The 16,942-nt window shown below is 38.7% G+C and overlaps 1 protein-coding gene across 14 annotated transcripts in view; it reads left to right on the top strand.

The window, feature by feature from the left end:
* RASAL2 (RAS protein activator like 2) overlaps window positions 1-16,942 on the top strand; it is a 399,585-nt gene that overhangs the window by 188,155 nt on the left and 194,488 nt on the right. For all 14 annotated transcript variants that reach the window (XM_086343655.1, XM_086343654.1, XM_086343653.1 and 11 more), the window contains exon 2: window positions 16,021-16,148. In XM_086343655.1, the coding sequence (XP_086199781.1) occupies window positions 16,021-16,148 (128 nt within the window). The remainder of the gene's footprint in view (window positions 1-16,020; window positions 16,149-16,942) is intronic.

Here is a 16,942-nt window from a genome sequence, read left to right as displayed (position 1 = left end):
GTTTGTTTTTTTCCTCCTACATCACTTATGTCTACTTCAAGTTGTCTTTTTTTCTGTTTTGATCTCTATTTTCTCATGTCAGCAGCTTTCCTCTGATCTCTGGTAATTCTTGTTTGTCTGCTCCAGATTAAGAATGGATTTGAGGAAATTGCCTGGAAGATCTGAGTATGAGGTTGGGCCTTGTCCACTGAGGGCTTTACTGTAAGGTGATCTGGGTGGGCTGTTGGTTGGGAGAGCTCCTTTGGTTAGTATCTCTGATTCTTTGCTCTTGAGCTGATCTGATTCCCAAAGAGTGCTTTTGTAATTGTCTGCCTGGTAAGTAAAAGTCTTGTCTGCCAGTTATGAGAGACAAATGGACCAGGTGAAAAGAACTTTGAAGGAAGCATTTCGTAGCATTCCTTGTACGTTTTCAGGATGCCTTTCTCACCTGTGACTCATCCTTTAGTCTACTCTTTATTTTACCCTTCCAGGCAAAGGGAATGTGGGGATAGTTACTGATAAAATATTCAGAGAAATAATCTTAGGACTCTGATTTTTTTTTTAATTGAAGTAATTTACAATGTTGTGCTAGTTTCAGGTATATAGCAAAGTGATTGTAAATATATATATATCAGTTCAGTTCAGTTCAGTCGCTCAGTCGTGTCCAACTCTTTGCAACCCCATGAACAGCAGCACGCCAGGCCTCCCTGTCCATCACAAAGTCCCGGAGTTCACTCAGAGTCACGTCCATCGAGTCAGTGATGCCATCCAGCCATCTCATCCTCTGTCGTCCCCTTCTCTTCCTGCCCCCAATCCCTCCCAGCATCAGAGTCTTTTCCAATGAGTCAACTCTTTGCATGAGGTGGCCAAAGTATTGGAGTTTCAGCTTTAGCATCATTCCTTCCAAAGAACACCCAGGACTGATCTCCTTTAGAATGGAGTGGTTGGATCTCCTTGCAGTCCAAGGGACTCTTAAGAGTCTTCTCCAACACCACAGTTCAAAAGCATCAATTCTTCAGCACTCAGCTTTCTTCACAGTCCAACTCTCACATCCATACATGACTACTGGAAAAACCATAGCCTTGACTAGATGGACCTTTGTTGGCAAAGTGATATCTCTGCTTTTGAATGTGCTATCTAGGTTGGTCATAGCTTTCCTTCCAAGGAGTAAGCGTCTTTTAATTTCATGGCTGCACTCGCCATCTGCAGTGATTTTGAAGCCCCCAAAAATAAAGCCAGCCACTGTTTCCACTGTTTCCCCATTTATTTGCCATGAAGTGATGGGGCCAGATGCCATGATCTTCGTTTTCTGAATGTTGAGCTTTAAGCCAACTTTTTCACTCTCCTCTTTGACTTTCATCAAGAGGCTTTTTAGTTCCTCTTCACGTTCTGCCATAAGGGTGGTGTCATCTGCATATCTGAGGTTATTGATATTTCTCCCGGCAGTGTTGATTCCAGCTTGTGCTTCTTCCAGCCCAGCATTTCTCATGATGTACTCTGCATAGAAGTTAAATAAGCAGGGTGACAATATACGTCACATATATAATATATATTCTCTTCCAGATTCTTTTACTATATAGGTTATTAGGAAATATTGAGCATAGTTCCCTGTGCTAAGCAGTAGGTCCTTGCTGTTTATCTCATTTCTGTATAGGCATGTGTATATGTTACTCCCAGTTTCCCAATTTATCCTGTCCCCCACCCCCATCTTTCTCCTTTGGTAGCCATAAGTTTGCTTTCTGTGTTTATGGGGTCTCTGATTCTTCAATCAATTTTATCTAGTTCTTATTTTAGACCATCGCTTCTCCCCATTGAGAGGTACCTAGTGCTGGCCTATCCCTGAACTTTTTGAGGATTCTCTGCTATAAATTGGGTAGTTTCTTACCTTTTCTCAGCCTTATCTCAGGATTCAGTTTTCTCAGGCCTGATTAAGGCAGTTACCATTTGAATATATTCTTTATAGCTTCTAAAATTTCACTTATTTCTTCTCTGTTTTCTCTATCATTGTGGATTATTGTTGCTGTCTCTACATATAAATATGAATTTATCTTTACTGTAGTTTTGTGGGGTTTTGAGAAGGACTGAAATTGTATGTGTTCAATCTGCCATTTTATCCCAGTAGCTTCTATATATTTCTTGAAATGAAATTTGCATAAGGCCCTTGTGGACCTTTTGAAGAAACTCCAGGTTCTTCTCTTGACCAAAGTTAGAAGTTTTGGACTTAGACAGGCAAATCAAGCTTTTGACTGATTTTTTTTTTTTTTTTTTTTTACTGGTTGTAACCTAAACTAAATCTATCAGCTTCTCCCTCAAACCTTATCTTTCAGAATTCTTCATCTAAGTAAATGAAATCCCCATTCACCTCTTCACACAAATGTGAGTCAGTGGTGTCACTTACCTATTACAACCTTCCAGGGGCTTCCTTTCCTTCCTCGGATCAAGATCAACATCCTTAACTTGGTGTATAGGTCTCTGAGTGATCTTGAAGTGAAGTGAAGTTAAAGTCGCTCAGTCATGTCTGACTCTTTGTGACCCTATGGACTGTGCCGTCCATCGAATTTTCCAGGCCGGAATACTGGAGTGGGTAGTTGTTCCCTTCTCCAGGGGATTTTCCCAACCCAGGAATCGAACCCAGGTCTCCCAGATTGAAGGAGGATTCTTTACCAGCTGAGCCACAAAGGAAGCCTAAGAGTACTGGAGTGGGTAGCAGCTTGTCCCTTCTCCAGTGGCTCTTCCTGACTCAGGAATTGAACCAGGGTCTCCTGCATTGCAGATGGATTCTTTACCAGCTGAGCTGCTATTTCAGCAACCCCCTAATTCTGTACTTACCTCCTTGCTTCCCATGCATCTGCCTTAGGGTCCTCTTTTTCAGATTGTTGAAGGAGCAGAGCCACTTTATTCCTCAAGGGTTTTGGGACCTATGATTTCATTTGCCTGAAATGCTAATACTTAGACTCCTTTCCATACTGACATACCACTAACCATGCTCTCAGCTGCTGTAATGCCCCAGACTAAGTCCATAGCTCTCATTCTGTACTCTCACAGCACCCTATACTGCTTTTTGAAGTAGTGTTTATCACAATTGTTAACCACATGCTGATTGTACAGTGTTTGTCCCCTCAACTAAATTTAAATACCCTGAGTTCAGTGGCTTGGTCTGTCCTGTGCACTGTGAGATCTGTAGTGTAGAGTGTAGTGCTTTACACACAGTACATAAATGCTCACTGAATTACAACCAAAGCCAAATGAAACAAAGACAAGGAGAAGCTTTATGATGTGCTAGAAAAAAATCCTAGTTTATAAGTCAGACTAAATTCTGAGACAACTGTGCTAAATGTGTCTCTTTGAATAAGTAATTTTATATCTCTGAGCCTCATTTTATTAATCTATGAATTTAAGAGGTATTTTTACTGACCTTTAAGATATCTTTCAACTCTGATTTGTTTCCCAAAGGATATCCCTCTTCCTCTTCTATGCATTTCTTATCCTGTTGACCTTTATTTTTTTAATTTCTTCTCCCACTTGATTTTCATCATTATTTGCTTCCCTATATTCATTTTTTTATCTTTACTATCTATAATGTGAATGTATCCCTCGATATCTTGAACTCTCACCATTTGAATATTTGCTGCAATCTCTTGGAAATTTTTAACCTAAAATTGACTATTCACATTGAAATATCATTGAAAGAAACTTATGTGTGTGTTCTGGCCAAAAACATTAAGTTGCACATTAATCTGAGTGAGGGAATATGGAGTAAACTATTGTCTTTGAATCAGTTGTTTTCACAACAGGATTGTGTTTCATGATGATGTTATTTAAGGGTTTCCTTTTATCTAAAATTCTTTAAGATAATGGAAAAGCCTGTGAAAAGTAGGTGAGCCTAGAAAAGCTCTTATGTTGGGAGAAAAGATGGAAATGATAAAGGCTGAGAGGCACAAAACAAGAAGTTAAAAAATATAAATTTGACTGTACACATGTTCTGATGTACTATATAGTTATTTTTACCTATTTGCGAGAAAAAGTAAAATGAAAGTGATACTAGTTTTTGTAATCTCATAGTTAATATTTGCATTCAGATAATTGTTTTTTCTTTTTACTTCTGCAAACAAATAATTGTTTTTTTACCTTAGAGAGCACATTTGCAGTAAAAAAAGAAAGTGTAACTTTTATCCAATACCGAATATATGCAGAAACGTATTCATTCACTAATAGCTTAATTAAATATTAAGTGATTTTGTATGTTTATTTTTGATTTAGAAATTAGAACGTTTTTAGAAATTTTTTGTGGGTTGCATGTGCAGGTTAAAGAATGCTTAATATCTGGGGAAATTAATTGGTATTTTTAGATGGGCTTGAATTGAATTATTCAATTTCTACTTAGGATATATTCTCCAGTATGTGAAAATTTGCCATCCAGCACACTTTGAGAAACAGATTAGATTTAGATAAGAGGAATGTGTGTTCTACTTCTGTTGATTGTATTGAAGAAAAAGTGCTAAACGCTTCATTCTACTGCTTATATTCTATTGTAGTTGTTGGCTACCTCTTACTCATTTGCGGTCATTGGTTTTTTGATGAAAAGAAAGGTTTTTTGCTTCTCACATAAGTCAGCAGAGTTGTGTCAGGACCTCGCTGACTGAATCAGGTTGTTGATTTAGCTGTGAGTAACTGATGGGATCCCTTAGCGAGACCTATGATATCTCCTTGATAGTTTTCACTGTAAGCTCAGTGGTTTGTGGTCCAAACAGGTCACAATTCAGGAAAGATGCGTATTTAGATCCGTGTTCTACTCCATTTGATACTGTGGAGAGAGGTAGAGCTAGTAACATTTTTATAATGCTGCCAAAGTCTTGACAAGTTTTATTTTTTAATTCAGTCTGTCTTCTTCTGCTCCCCTAGAGAGTGAGATAATGACACAGTATTGGCTGTATGCTGCTGCTGCTGCTAAGTCACTTCAGTCCTGTCCAACTCTGTACGACCCCATAGACGGCAGCCCACTAGGCTCCCCCGTCCCTGGGATGCTCCAGGCTGTATAACCAGTTGTGAAAAACCCAGAAACTGATCTCTCAATAGTGGTAAACTATTTACTCTTTTTGTTTCCTTTCTCCTCTAAGAATCACATTCTTTTAAAGGCTCTAATTCTTTCCCCACAGCAGCTGCCCCTAAAGGAAAGCGATGAGATTCAATTCAAAAACAGGCAGGCATGGGGATAGATTAATATAGGAAGAGGTACAAAATATAGCAAGAACGATGAGTAGTACATAGTGTTTGAGATTAATTCTTAGTCTAGTTCATTTTTCTACCAGTAACAGGAACATGAGGTAAAAAAAAGGTCTTGAATTTTAATCATTTCTACAACAACATGGTTATGTTTTAAGAGCCAGGCTACTGTTTCCTTACACTTCTCTTAAATTTGCACAGTGCTTGACTGTTTAAGAAGAGTTGAATATAGACCTTTTTTTTTTTTTTCCTTCTAAGGATGAGTATACAAATGAATTATTTTGAGTATTTTCTGAAAACCATGGATGTGAGTGGTCTATTGGGATTGAAGAACAAGCCGTGATTGACAATCATTTGTCACCTTATCGTGGCATCATTTATAACATTCCATTCGGTTACCCAGGCTGTACAGTTCATGTTCCTTTAGCAGTGCTTGGTCCAGTATGGCAGTTGTGGGACTTCGTTCTTCTAATGCATATGTAAAAAGTGAAGGAAAATGAAACGATCTGCTCTGCCTACTGCTTCATGGCGTGTGTGATCAGGTGCAATGCAAACTGTGTACTAATAATGTGGAAGGGAGAAGCAAGGTGGACCCATCATAGGAAGTGTTTCCCAAACTAAAATTAGTTCTTCTACAAAGAAAAGTGTTGCCTTGATCAAGAAAGTTGTCAGTCATGCCTTCAGGGAACTTATTATCAAATAACTGTGATGGAGCAGAGTTAGACTCACCCCCTGCTTAGGCCCTGATGCTGCTGAGACTGAGGAGACAGCAAAGAGCCTGTTCACAAACTGTGTTGTTGTTTCGTCACTCAGTTGAGTCTGACTCTCTTGTGACCCCATGGACTGTAGCCCACCAGGCTTCTCTGTCTGTGGGATTTCCCAGTCAAGAATACTGGAGTGGGTTGCCATTTCCTTCTCCGGGGGATCTTCCTCACTCAGGTATCGAATTCGGGTCTCCTGCATTCACTGCCGGATTCTTTACCACTCAGCCACCAGGGAAGCCCTTGAAACCCAAAGGAAATAATCCACCAGAATCCTTTATTATCTCTTACTTGTCCTCTCTTTTTAAAAAGGTGACAGTGAGCATAGGGGATTTCCTGACTAGACACGAGTGATCAAGTAGCATGAAAATTAAGCCTTCCTCATTGAGAAGGAAAATAAAATAGTTAGCTTAGGTTAAAAGGCAATGTAAATTCATTTCAACAAATAGTTATGACCTTATAGGGAAATTATGGTAAGACTTGTATTTTCATAAAGGTAAACATTTATGGCCTAATTTTTTATTTTAAACATATTTTATCAAAAGTGTGTTTATTATTCACTAAGGTGAGTGTGACCATACTTAAATCTACTGGGGCCATTGATCCATATGCACTGTAATGCAACTTCCCAGCTTAAAGATTCATAGGATGTCAGGACAAAGCAGAATTCACAGACAGTCATTTTAGTGTTTGGATGGTTATCAATCTAAGAACATTTTTGTTTGTTTCTTCTGGAAACAGGATATTTTCTGACATTTTGACAGAATAAGGAGGGTGGAAAGGTAACAGGGGGATAAAATAAAATTGGGTTTCATTTTAATGGCCTGTTAGAGTTTGTGTTTCCTGTCCATCCTTTAAGAGTGAAGCAGAGTCACAAAGTGTATTGATGGCGGTAATGGATGGCAGCTTCACTAGGTCTCCAGCAGACAGCATTAACACATTTGTAAAATAATTTGGTCATTTAGCTCTAATATCTAGTGGGCAGCTACTGAGCAGCTGCTATGGTTAGTGGCATTATTAAAAATTATCTCCACATGACAGCTGTAACATTTTTTCTGTTGTAGCAGAAACTGCCTGTAGAAGATAGCCAAGCACACACCACATTTTTAAAAGTTTTATGGCAGGGCAAGGGTTTTATTATTGATCAGAAAAATAAAGAACTGCCTTTAAAAAATACAGCATGTTCAGTTCAGTTCAGTTGCTCAGTCATGTCCGACTCTTTGTGACCCCATGAACCCCAGCACACCAGTCCGCCCTGTCCATCACCAATTCCCAGAGTTTACCCAAATTCATGTCCATTGAGTCAGTGATGCCATCCAACCATCTCATCCTCTATCGTCCCCTTCTCCTCCCACCTACAATCTTTCCCAGAATCAGGGTCTTTTCAAAAGAGTCAGATCTTCGCATCAGGTGGCCGAAGTATTGGAGTTTCAGCTTCAGCATCAGTCCTTCCAGTGAACACCCAGGCCTGATCTCCTTTAGGATGGACTGATTGGATCTCCTTGCAGTCCAAGGGACTCTCAAGAGTCTTCTCCAACACCACAGTTCAAAAGCATCAATTCTTCGGCGCTCAGCTTTCTTCACAGTCCAACTCTCACATCCATACATGACCACTGGAAAAGCCATAGCCTTGACCACTGCTGCTGCTGCTGCTAAGTCACTTCAGTCATGTCCGACTCTGTGCGACCCCACAGATAGCAGCCCACCAGGCTCCCCCGTCCCTGGGATTCTCCAGGCAAGAATACTAGAGTGGGTTGCCATTTCCTTCTCCAATGCATGAAAGTTAAAAGTGAAAGTGAAGTCGCCCAGTCGTGCCCGACTCTTCGTGACCCCATGGACTGCAGCCCATCAGGCTCCTCCGTCCATGGGATTTTCCAGGCAAGAGTACTGGAGTGGGTGCCATTGCTTTCCTTAGACGGACCTTTGTTGACAAAGTAATGTCTCTGCTTTTTAACATGCTATCTAGGTTTGTCATAACTTTCCTTCCAAGGAGTAGGCATCTCTTAATTTCATGGCTGCAATCACCATCTGCAGTGATTTTGGAGCCCAAAAAAATAAAGTCTGCCACTGTTTCCACTGTTTCGCCATCTATTTGCCATGAAGTGATGGGACCGGATGCCATGATCTTAGTTTTCTGAATGTTGAGCTTTAAGCCATCTTTTTCACTCTCCATTTTCACTTTCATCAAGAGGTTCTTTGGTTCTTCGCTTTCTGCCGTAAGGGTGATGTCATCTGCATATCTGAGGTTATTGATATTTCTCCCGGCAATCTTGATTCCAGCTTGTGCTTCCTCCAGCCCAGCGTTTCTCATGATGTATTCTGCACGTAAGTTAAATAAGCAGGGTGACAATATACAACCTTGACCTACTCCTTTTCCTGTTTGGAACCAGTCTGTTGTTCCATGTCCAGTTCTAACTGTTGCTTCCTGACCAGCATACAGGTTTCTTAAGAGGCAGTTCAGGTGGTCTGGTATTCCCATCTCTTTGAGAATTTTCCAGAGTTTATTGTGATCCACACAGTCAAAGACTTTGGCATAGTCAATAAAGCAGAAATAGATGTTTTTCTGGAACTCTCTTGCTTTTTCAATGATCCAGCGGATGCTGGCAATTTAATCTCTGGTTCCTCTGCCTTTTCTAAAACCAGCTTGAACATCTGGAAGTTCACTGTTCATGTATTGCTGAAGCCTGGCTTGGAGAATTTTGAGCATTACTTTACTAGCGTGTGAGATGAGTGCAATTGTGTGCTAGTTTGAGCATTCTTTGGCATTGCCTTTCTTTGGGATTGGAATGAAAATTGACCTTTTCCAGCATGTTAGTTGACCTATTAATATAAATGATATTTAAACTTGACCTTCTAATAAAACTGTTCCGGACACTTTGGTGAAGAGAAAAATAACCCTTTGTCATTTTAGGGAAATTGACATGTTCTTAGCTAGTTTAAGCAAATAGCTCTGTTTTAAAGTTATTTAGATTTTTTTTGCTTCTGTAAGAAAGTGGTCACTCCAATTCTGAGACTTATAAAGTAATGCTTGTACTCTGACTTTGACTTCTCACCAAATTCAGAAGCAAAACAAATGTGATAATTGAAAATTTGAATATTGGGAAAGATTTGTCTTTTCTAAGCCAGGTTGTCTCTGACATGGGAATAAACACATATGTGAGAATACTAATCTTACTACAGCAGTTCAGACCTGTGCAGTTTACAGCTGCTTGTTAGAAATGTGTTTTTCTTTTAATGTATTTTAATTGTCCTTCTTATAGGTAGATTTCCCAAAACTATGTGTTTTGTTTTTTTTTAATGGTTGGTACTAAGAATTAATGAAAAACTTTTGAGAGTGAATGAAACATTAGGGTTGTTTTAACTGGAAGTTTCTCTTTATAGAATCCTCTGTAAAGTTTGTTTTGGATGGCCAAAACTTTAAATAGGCTTAAAGTTTTACAAGTTGCATTTAATTTAGAATATTAGAATTTTAGAAAACATTGTAGTTAGTAAATGGATATAAGTTAGAAACAACTCAGATGAACTTCTGAGGAGCTGTGATAGACAAAAATAAAATTTCTCAAGCAGTTTTTTATTTTACACTCTCCATATTTGGATTATAGACTTGTTCTTTTCCATTCTCCTCTATGCCTCTTTCTGTTTCCTATCAGATCCCTTCATTTACTCTCCTACTCTTAAGTCTTTCTGAGATGCTCCCAAAGTCTGGAAGAGACAAAATGCTTACTCTCTAAGAGGAAAATCATTTTGTGGATATTTATAGATAAGCCTAATGGAATTTCCAGCTCTATCATATCATTTTGGTTCCTCTTTTTCATCAGTTGATGCGATAGACTATTTTGCTTCCTTCTCTGGTATGAGGAAAAGTTACAAGGAAGGATTACACATACAAGAGAAGTTTTTTAGTTGTTGTTGTTTCTTTGTCAAGTAGTTACTAAATTTATATCAGCATTTGAAGAGGCCCAGAGTTTGACTTCTAGGTTTATAGGTAGACAAAATATAATGGTATTTTCAATGCTGTTTTGAAATGATGTGGATATAATGGATTGCAGTGAATCCTTCAAATTAAATTCAAGTTTAAAAGCTTCCCTTTTGGATTTTCTGTATGCCTTTTCTTGAAAAATCTTTGTCTTAAACTTTCCTGCTGAAACAAAAGCAGAATTACGGTTATATAACCTGTCTTATGAGTATTTATAAATCTGTATTTGTATTAATTGCTATTTATTCTCTCAGCTCTTTTGTGCTATACTTTCCCCACAAACAGCTAGAGAGTTACCAGCATTGTTGATTTCTGTTTCAAAATTTGACTCACATAGTTCCTTTCTTTCTTTTTCCACTGTCACCAGTCTATGACCCTAATCATCCCACACCCCGGCCATTACACTAATCTCTCACTCATTGTATAAGAACTCTGGTCTTTTCCCCACTTCATCTTACAAACTACTACCAAATTTTCTTAGAATCTTTCATTGCCTTCCTATTATGTAAGCGGTGGTTTTTAAAATATGGTCTGTGGAACCCTAGAACCTGAGGGTGCCCTTGATCTGCGAGGTTAAGATTATTTTTGTTTATTTGTTTGTTTTTACTGTGTTGACATTTACTCTGATACAAAAGGAGTTATAAGCGAAACTGTTGATGCAGTTGCAGGAATCAAAGCTGTGGGACCACGCTCTTCCAGGAGTCATGCAATCTTCTCTGCACACATAGTAGGGGGGAAAAAAGCCAGTTTTCCTTAAGGATATCCTTGAGAACTCAGTGAAAATCTTTATTATATATTAAACCTTTGGAGTTTATGTCTTTTTAACATTCTGTATGATGAGAGGGAAAGTACACTTAAGTTGCGTTCTGAAGTATGACAGTTATCACCGGGGAAAGCATTAGTGGAAAGTGATCTGGGAGCTAGACTTATCATTTGTTTTTCATGAACACCACTTTTACTTGAAAGAACAACTGAAAGACATGACCTGCGCTTACCTGAAAATGCTATTAAAATATTTTTTCCCTTTTCCAACTGTTTATCTGTGTGTTTAGATTTTCACTTATACTTAAACCAAAACAACATAAAGCATAAGATTAAATATCACAACAAATATAGGAACCCAGATGTCTTCTATATTCAGATTTGAAAGAGATTTGCAAAATTTCAAATATTGTCACTCCTCTCACTATTTTGTTTTGTTTTGGGAAATAGTTGCATTTCATCAAAAATGTGTTATTTATGCTAACCCGCAGTAGGTTTGTTCTTGTTGTTAAATGAATAAATATTTTAAAAATTTCTTAGTTTTAATTTCTCATGTGGTAAATATTGATAAATATAGCCCACATAAACAAACAAAAAAACTCTTTGAAGTCCTCAGTTTACAAAGTGTAAAGGAATCATGAGATCAAAGATTTTGGAAATTATTAGTCTACATGATAATATCCAGTCTCAAAGAAGCACTTTCCAATGGGGTTCATTGTGTAACTGCTGATTCTTGTTAATGTTTCTAAAATTATTCAACTTCTGTAATAAGGGTAATGTCCAGTATCATTGGTATCCTTACAGGAATCGGACAGCAGCAATCGAAAATTTCCTTCCAGTTTTGCTGTTAAGATTCTTATTTGTAATTCTAAAGTTGTTACCCTATTCAGTAGTGAATTTTAGATACTAAATGCAATTGAAAGTCAGAAATTAGAAGTATGTCAAGAGAGCCAGAGAAAAAGAGGGTGGGAGTGAGGGAAAGTGGGCGGGAGGGATTGATAGACTTGGTAAAGTGAAATTAGGCAACAATGTGAGTTTGTCCTGAGTTTAATACAGCCTCAGTAAACAGGCTTTACAAGTGTACTGTTAAACCTTCATTTAGCTATGGAAATGAGGACACAGTAGAATGAATAAATTAAATTCATAGGTTTTCAGAAATATCTTAGATTGTTACTTAAAATGCCCTTTAAACCTTAACCCAGAAATGCCAAAAAGAACAAACAATCCCACTTATTCTGACTTCTTGTTTTCTTCCTTTTAATGCAGTCTTATAAAGTGATCAAAATGTGGACCATAGATAGTAGGAAAAAATGTGAAACTACAAAATTTATGACGTGGCTAATCAACCTCATAATTTAGACAGACAGAAAAACTAAAATGTGGAAGTACTGCTTTCTATTTCATTCTACCTTTAACACTGGAGAGGAGTAGTTCAGGGTCCCCAGCATGCTTCATGAGACATTGTCTTGTTTCACAATAGCGTGAAGGAACTAGGAGCAAAGCTCACATTGGAGAAGGGGAGGACTTTAAGGGGGACTGTAAGATGATTACTCAGGTTGACACAGGCAAGATAATTCAGGTTTTCTTAAATTCAGTGCTGGTGGCAGACTGATATTTTGTCAGGAACCCTGGGTTTCCTGCTATAAAAGTTTTCCGTATTCTAGTTTTTACGGACAGAGCCTATCAACATTTTCTTGCTCAGTGTGGATCATAAGATTCAGATTAAATTGCAGGGGGCAGTTTAGGTCATCCATGGCCAACTTACATAAGAAGGTTAGTCATTTGAGTGAAAACTTGTCTAGGCCACAAAACCACCACATTTCTACATAAAGTAGGTGCATCCCTCTCTGTTTAAGTGATCTTGGTATTTGACTCTAAAAATAGGTCTGCATTGTGGTAAAAATGTAACCCATTTGTTTATCCAAATCGTGTGAAGAAAATCAGCTTTGACATGGCTTTTAAGTTTGGGCAAGAATCTTTTATCTGCCAAGAATTACTGAATTAATTCCTTTAAAGCTTTTTGTGATAATTTTAGGAAAATTTGAAGTATAAACAAAACTTTAAATGCTTGAAATGAAAGAGTTGAAGGTAGGAGAGACTTGGTGTGGAATGGAGAAGCTACCTGTGCAGCAGGTACTGGTGTGCGAAGTTCACAGGAGATAGAAGCAGAAAAACAAGGGGAAGAGGAAAGACAGTGAACTTCTAAAAATTAGTAAGCATGTCAAGCCAAGCCCTGATAACATTATTGGTTCTTGAATCTTGAGTTATTTTGGAGGGTAGTTGATGAGCTCCCCAAACATGCCAAGCGAGAAGTTTAGATAGACTTTTAGAGAGCAATGAAGTTAGCCAGAAGGAGCACTGATGACAATGTTGGACACACGTGGGGATGTAAGAAGAGAGGCATACATACACCTAATGCCCTGAATACTGACCTGTTTACTGTCTGCAGATCGTCACCTATAGGTATGCATATTTGAGTAATTATAGTGTAAAACATGGAGAAGGCAATGGCACCCCACTCCAGTACTCTTGCCTGGAAAATCCCATGGATGGAGGAGCCTGGTAGGCTGCAGTCCATGGGGTCGCTACGAGTCAGACACAACTGAGCGACTTCACTTTCACTTTTCATTTTCATGCATTGGAGAAGGAAATGGCAACCCACTCCAATGTTCTTGCCTGGAGAATCCCAGGGACGGGGGAGCCTGGTGGGCTGCCGTCTGTGGGGTCACACAGAGTCGGACACGACTGAAGCAACTTAGCAGCGTAAAACATATAGGAAATCATTTGAATTTCCTTGAAGTCGGTCAGTACCAGGAATACCTATCATCCTGTGATAAAAAGACTAAAAGTCTATGGAAAGTAATAGTAATGAAGACTCTCAACTAATAGATAAAATGCACTTATTTATTATTGATATTTACAACTCTCCTGCACTCATGGGCATTTGTTTTTTAATTTCTTCAGTTTGAAGTGCTCCTCTAGTGTAATAACTAAATAGTAATAAGTAATGTATTTTAATGTTTAATGTTTCCTACACTGTATTTCTGAGAGGAATTAGTCCTTCGTGGCTAAAGAACTTTTGATATATCTTGAAACATCATAAAAGCCTTACTCAATGTATCTAATATGCACTTATAGTTAAGATATGTTTCAAGTTTTTCAATAGCCCAAATGAGCAAACACTTCATATTAAAAAAATTTTGAAGTGATTTTTTTGGATCTCACCCCTAAAGCAAAGGCAAAAACAAAAATAAACAAACAGGACTATATCAAAATGAAAAGCTTCTGCACAGCAAAGGAAACTGTCAATAAGATGAAATGGCAACCTACTGAGCTGGAGAAAATATTTATAAATCATATATCTGATGAATTAATATCCAAAATATATGAAGAACTCATACAGCTGAGTAAAAAACAAAAAATACCCACAGCAGTTTGACTGAAAAATGGGCAGAGGATCTGAATAGAAATTTTCCAAAGAAACATATAGATGGACAACACATATGTAATGTATTCAGCTTCCCTGATCATCAGAAAAATGCAAATCAAAATCAACAGTGAGATATCTGTCACACCAATGATAATGGGTATTTTCTAAAAGACAAGAAATAACAAATGATGACAAAGATGTAGAGAAAACAGAACCCTTCTGCCTTGTTGGTAGGAATGTAAACTGGTGCAGCCACTATGGAAAACAGATTAGAAGTTCCTAAAAAAATTAAAAATAGAACTACCATGCTGCTGCTGCTGCTGCTAAGTCGCTTCAGTCGTGTCTGACCCTGTGCGACCCCATAGACAGCAGCCTACCAGGCTCCCCCGTCCCTGGGATTCTCCATGCAAGAATACTGGAGTGGGTTGCCATTTCTGTCTCCAGTGCATGAGAGTGAAAAGTGAAAGTGAAGTTGCTCAGTCGTGTCCGACTCTTCGCAACCACATGGACTGCAGCCTACGAGGCTCCTCTGTCCGTGGAATTTCCCAGACGAGTACTGGAGTGGGTTGCCATTTCCTTTTCCATACAGCCCAACAATTTTGCTTTTGGATATTTATCCAAAGAACATGGAAACACTAATTGGAAAAGCTATATGCATCCTTGTGTTCATTGTGTCATTATTTACAATAGTCATGAAATGGAAACAACCCAAGTGCCCATTGGTGGATCAACAGCATACTACTCTGCCATTGAAAAAGAAATGAAATCTTATCATTTATGACAACATAGACCTTGAAGGTATTATGCTAAATGTAATAAGTCAGAGAAAAACAAATACTGTGTGATGTCACTTATATGTGGAATCTAAAATCTAAAATAAAGAAAACAAAACTCACAAGTACAGAGAACAGCATGATGATCTGCAAGAGGATGGTGGGTGAGATGGGTGAAGGGGGTCAAGGGATACAAACTTCCACTTATAATAAGCCATGTGAATGTCATCTGCAGCATGGCGATTACAGTGTTGTAGTGGATACTTGAAAGTTGCCAGGAGAGTAAATCAAAAAGTTCTCATCAAAAGAAAAAAGATTTTCTAACTTGTTACGGTGACAGATGGTAATTAGACTTGTTAAGATCATCGTTCTGCAGTGTATACAAGTATTGACTCATTATGTTATACACTAATATAGTGTTACATGTCAGTCATATCTCAATAAAAGAAAAAAACAGTAACATGGGAGATGAGACTTCTAGAATAGTTGAAACATTTAACTTTGGTATTATATTGTATGCCTCCACCTTTAAGAGCCCTGAGGGTAATATGTTTAGATCGTCTGTTTTTAAGATCTTACTGGCCTCTAGTGGTAATATGATGCTATAGTTTAACCAGTTCTAAAATCTTTACAACTGACCAAAAATAAAGCCATTTTGAAGATGCAGGCTGCCAATAACTTCACTCTTTCAATTCAAGCTCAGCAGTACTCTTGAGTGTACATGCAGCAAGCAGCATCTTCTTCCGAAAGATAGCTATCCTTTATTCTTGTCTCTGAGTCACCCCCACCTCTTTCTTTTGAATGATAACTGGTTTTGCCCTGAAGTGATCTCCCATTATTTTAGTGCATGTACACTGGTGATTACCGTGTCAAATTTGTACTAACAATTCTTCCCAAAGTGTTTCAGCCCTCTTTTTTTGCAGACTATAGGGCAAAATCTTCCCTCTGTCAAAAAACTGTTTATATTTTCTTCAGAGGAATTTTAAGTTTTCGGCTTAACCATTTAGGTTTATGTTTAGACCACCTTCCTTGATTTTGAAGCACCTTCCGTTTGAAATGTGAATTTACCAAGCATGGTAGTGATCTGTCCCTTTTGTTTTTGTGTCTGTCACACAGATGTGAAAGGGCCACCTACCCACCGTCTGTCTTGTGGCCAGTCACCCTACACCGACACGACAACATGGGAGCGGAAGTACTGCATCCTCACAGACAGCCAGCTGGTGTTGCTCAACAAGGAGAAGGAGGTGAGGTTGGATGTTACTGAGAAAAGCTACTTCCCTTTTCTGACCAAATTCCTAAAATAATCTAGTTTTAAATTTGCATCTTGATGAGTTACACTTATGAAAATGGAGGCTTTATGAATGGAGACTCTTAAGTGGTTCCAAAGCGCTGCCAGTGTTGTCATGATGAATACATGATTGTCACGAAGCAGTGACTTCAAGACCGGGCTGGATATTCACTACGGGATAGTGAAAGAGATATTGAGTTGAGAAATTTGGAATGAGAATGGGTTGGATTGTGTAGACCTGGCCCTGAAATTATATCAGTCTACAGTGGAGCCTGCTGGGCTGCCGTCTATGGGGTCGCACAGAGTTGGACACGACTGAAGCTATTAGAAGGGCTTCCCTGGTGGCTCAGATGGTAAAGAATACACCTGCAATGCAGGAAACCTGGGTTCAGTCCCTGAGTTGGGAAGATCCCCTGGAGGAGAGCATGGCAACCCATTCCATTCTTGCCTGGAGAATCCCCATGGACAGAGGAGCCTGGTGGGCTACAATCCACAGGGTCGCCCAGAGTCGGACATGACTGGGCAACTAAGCCCAGCACAGCTATTAGAAATTATATCAATCTTGCTTCTTACAAGTAACAAATGGCACAGTCAGCAGATTAATTGAAAGAAGTTTAATGAAGGGAGTATACAGAGGTATGGCAGCAAAAGGGACCCACCAGAGGGTGATAAAATACACATTAAAGCAGTTATCACCCTGGACCTTCAGGGCAAGGGAAAGGAGCAGTTTTTCTGGAACCCAGAGAACTG

This window comes from Bos grunniens, chromosome 16 (assembly GCF_055505025.1).
Source record: "Bos grunniens cultivar Pamir isolate PY7600 chromosome 16, Bosgru_T2T1.0, whole genome shotgun sequence".
Taxonomy (NCBI): Eukaryota; Metazoa; Chordata; class Mammalia; order Artiodactyla; family Bovidae; genus Bos; species Bos grunniens.
The sequence above is the reverse complement of the archived record's forward strand: the minus strand, read 5'-3'. Positions and strand labels throughout refer to the sequence as shown.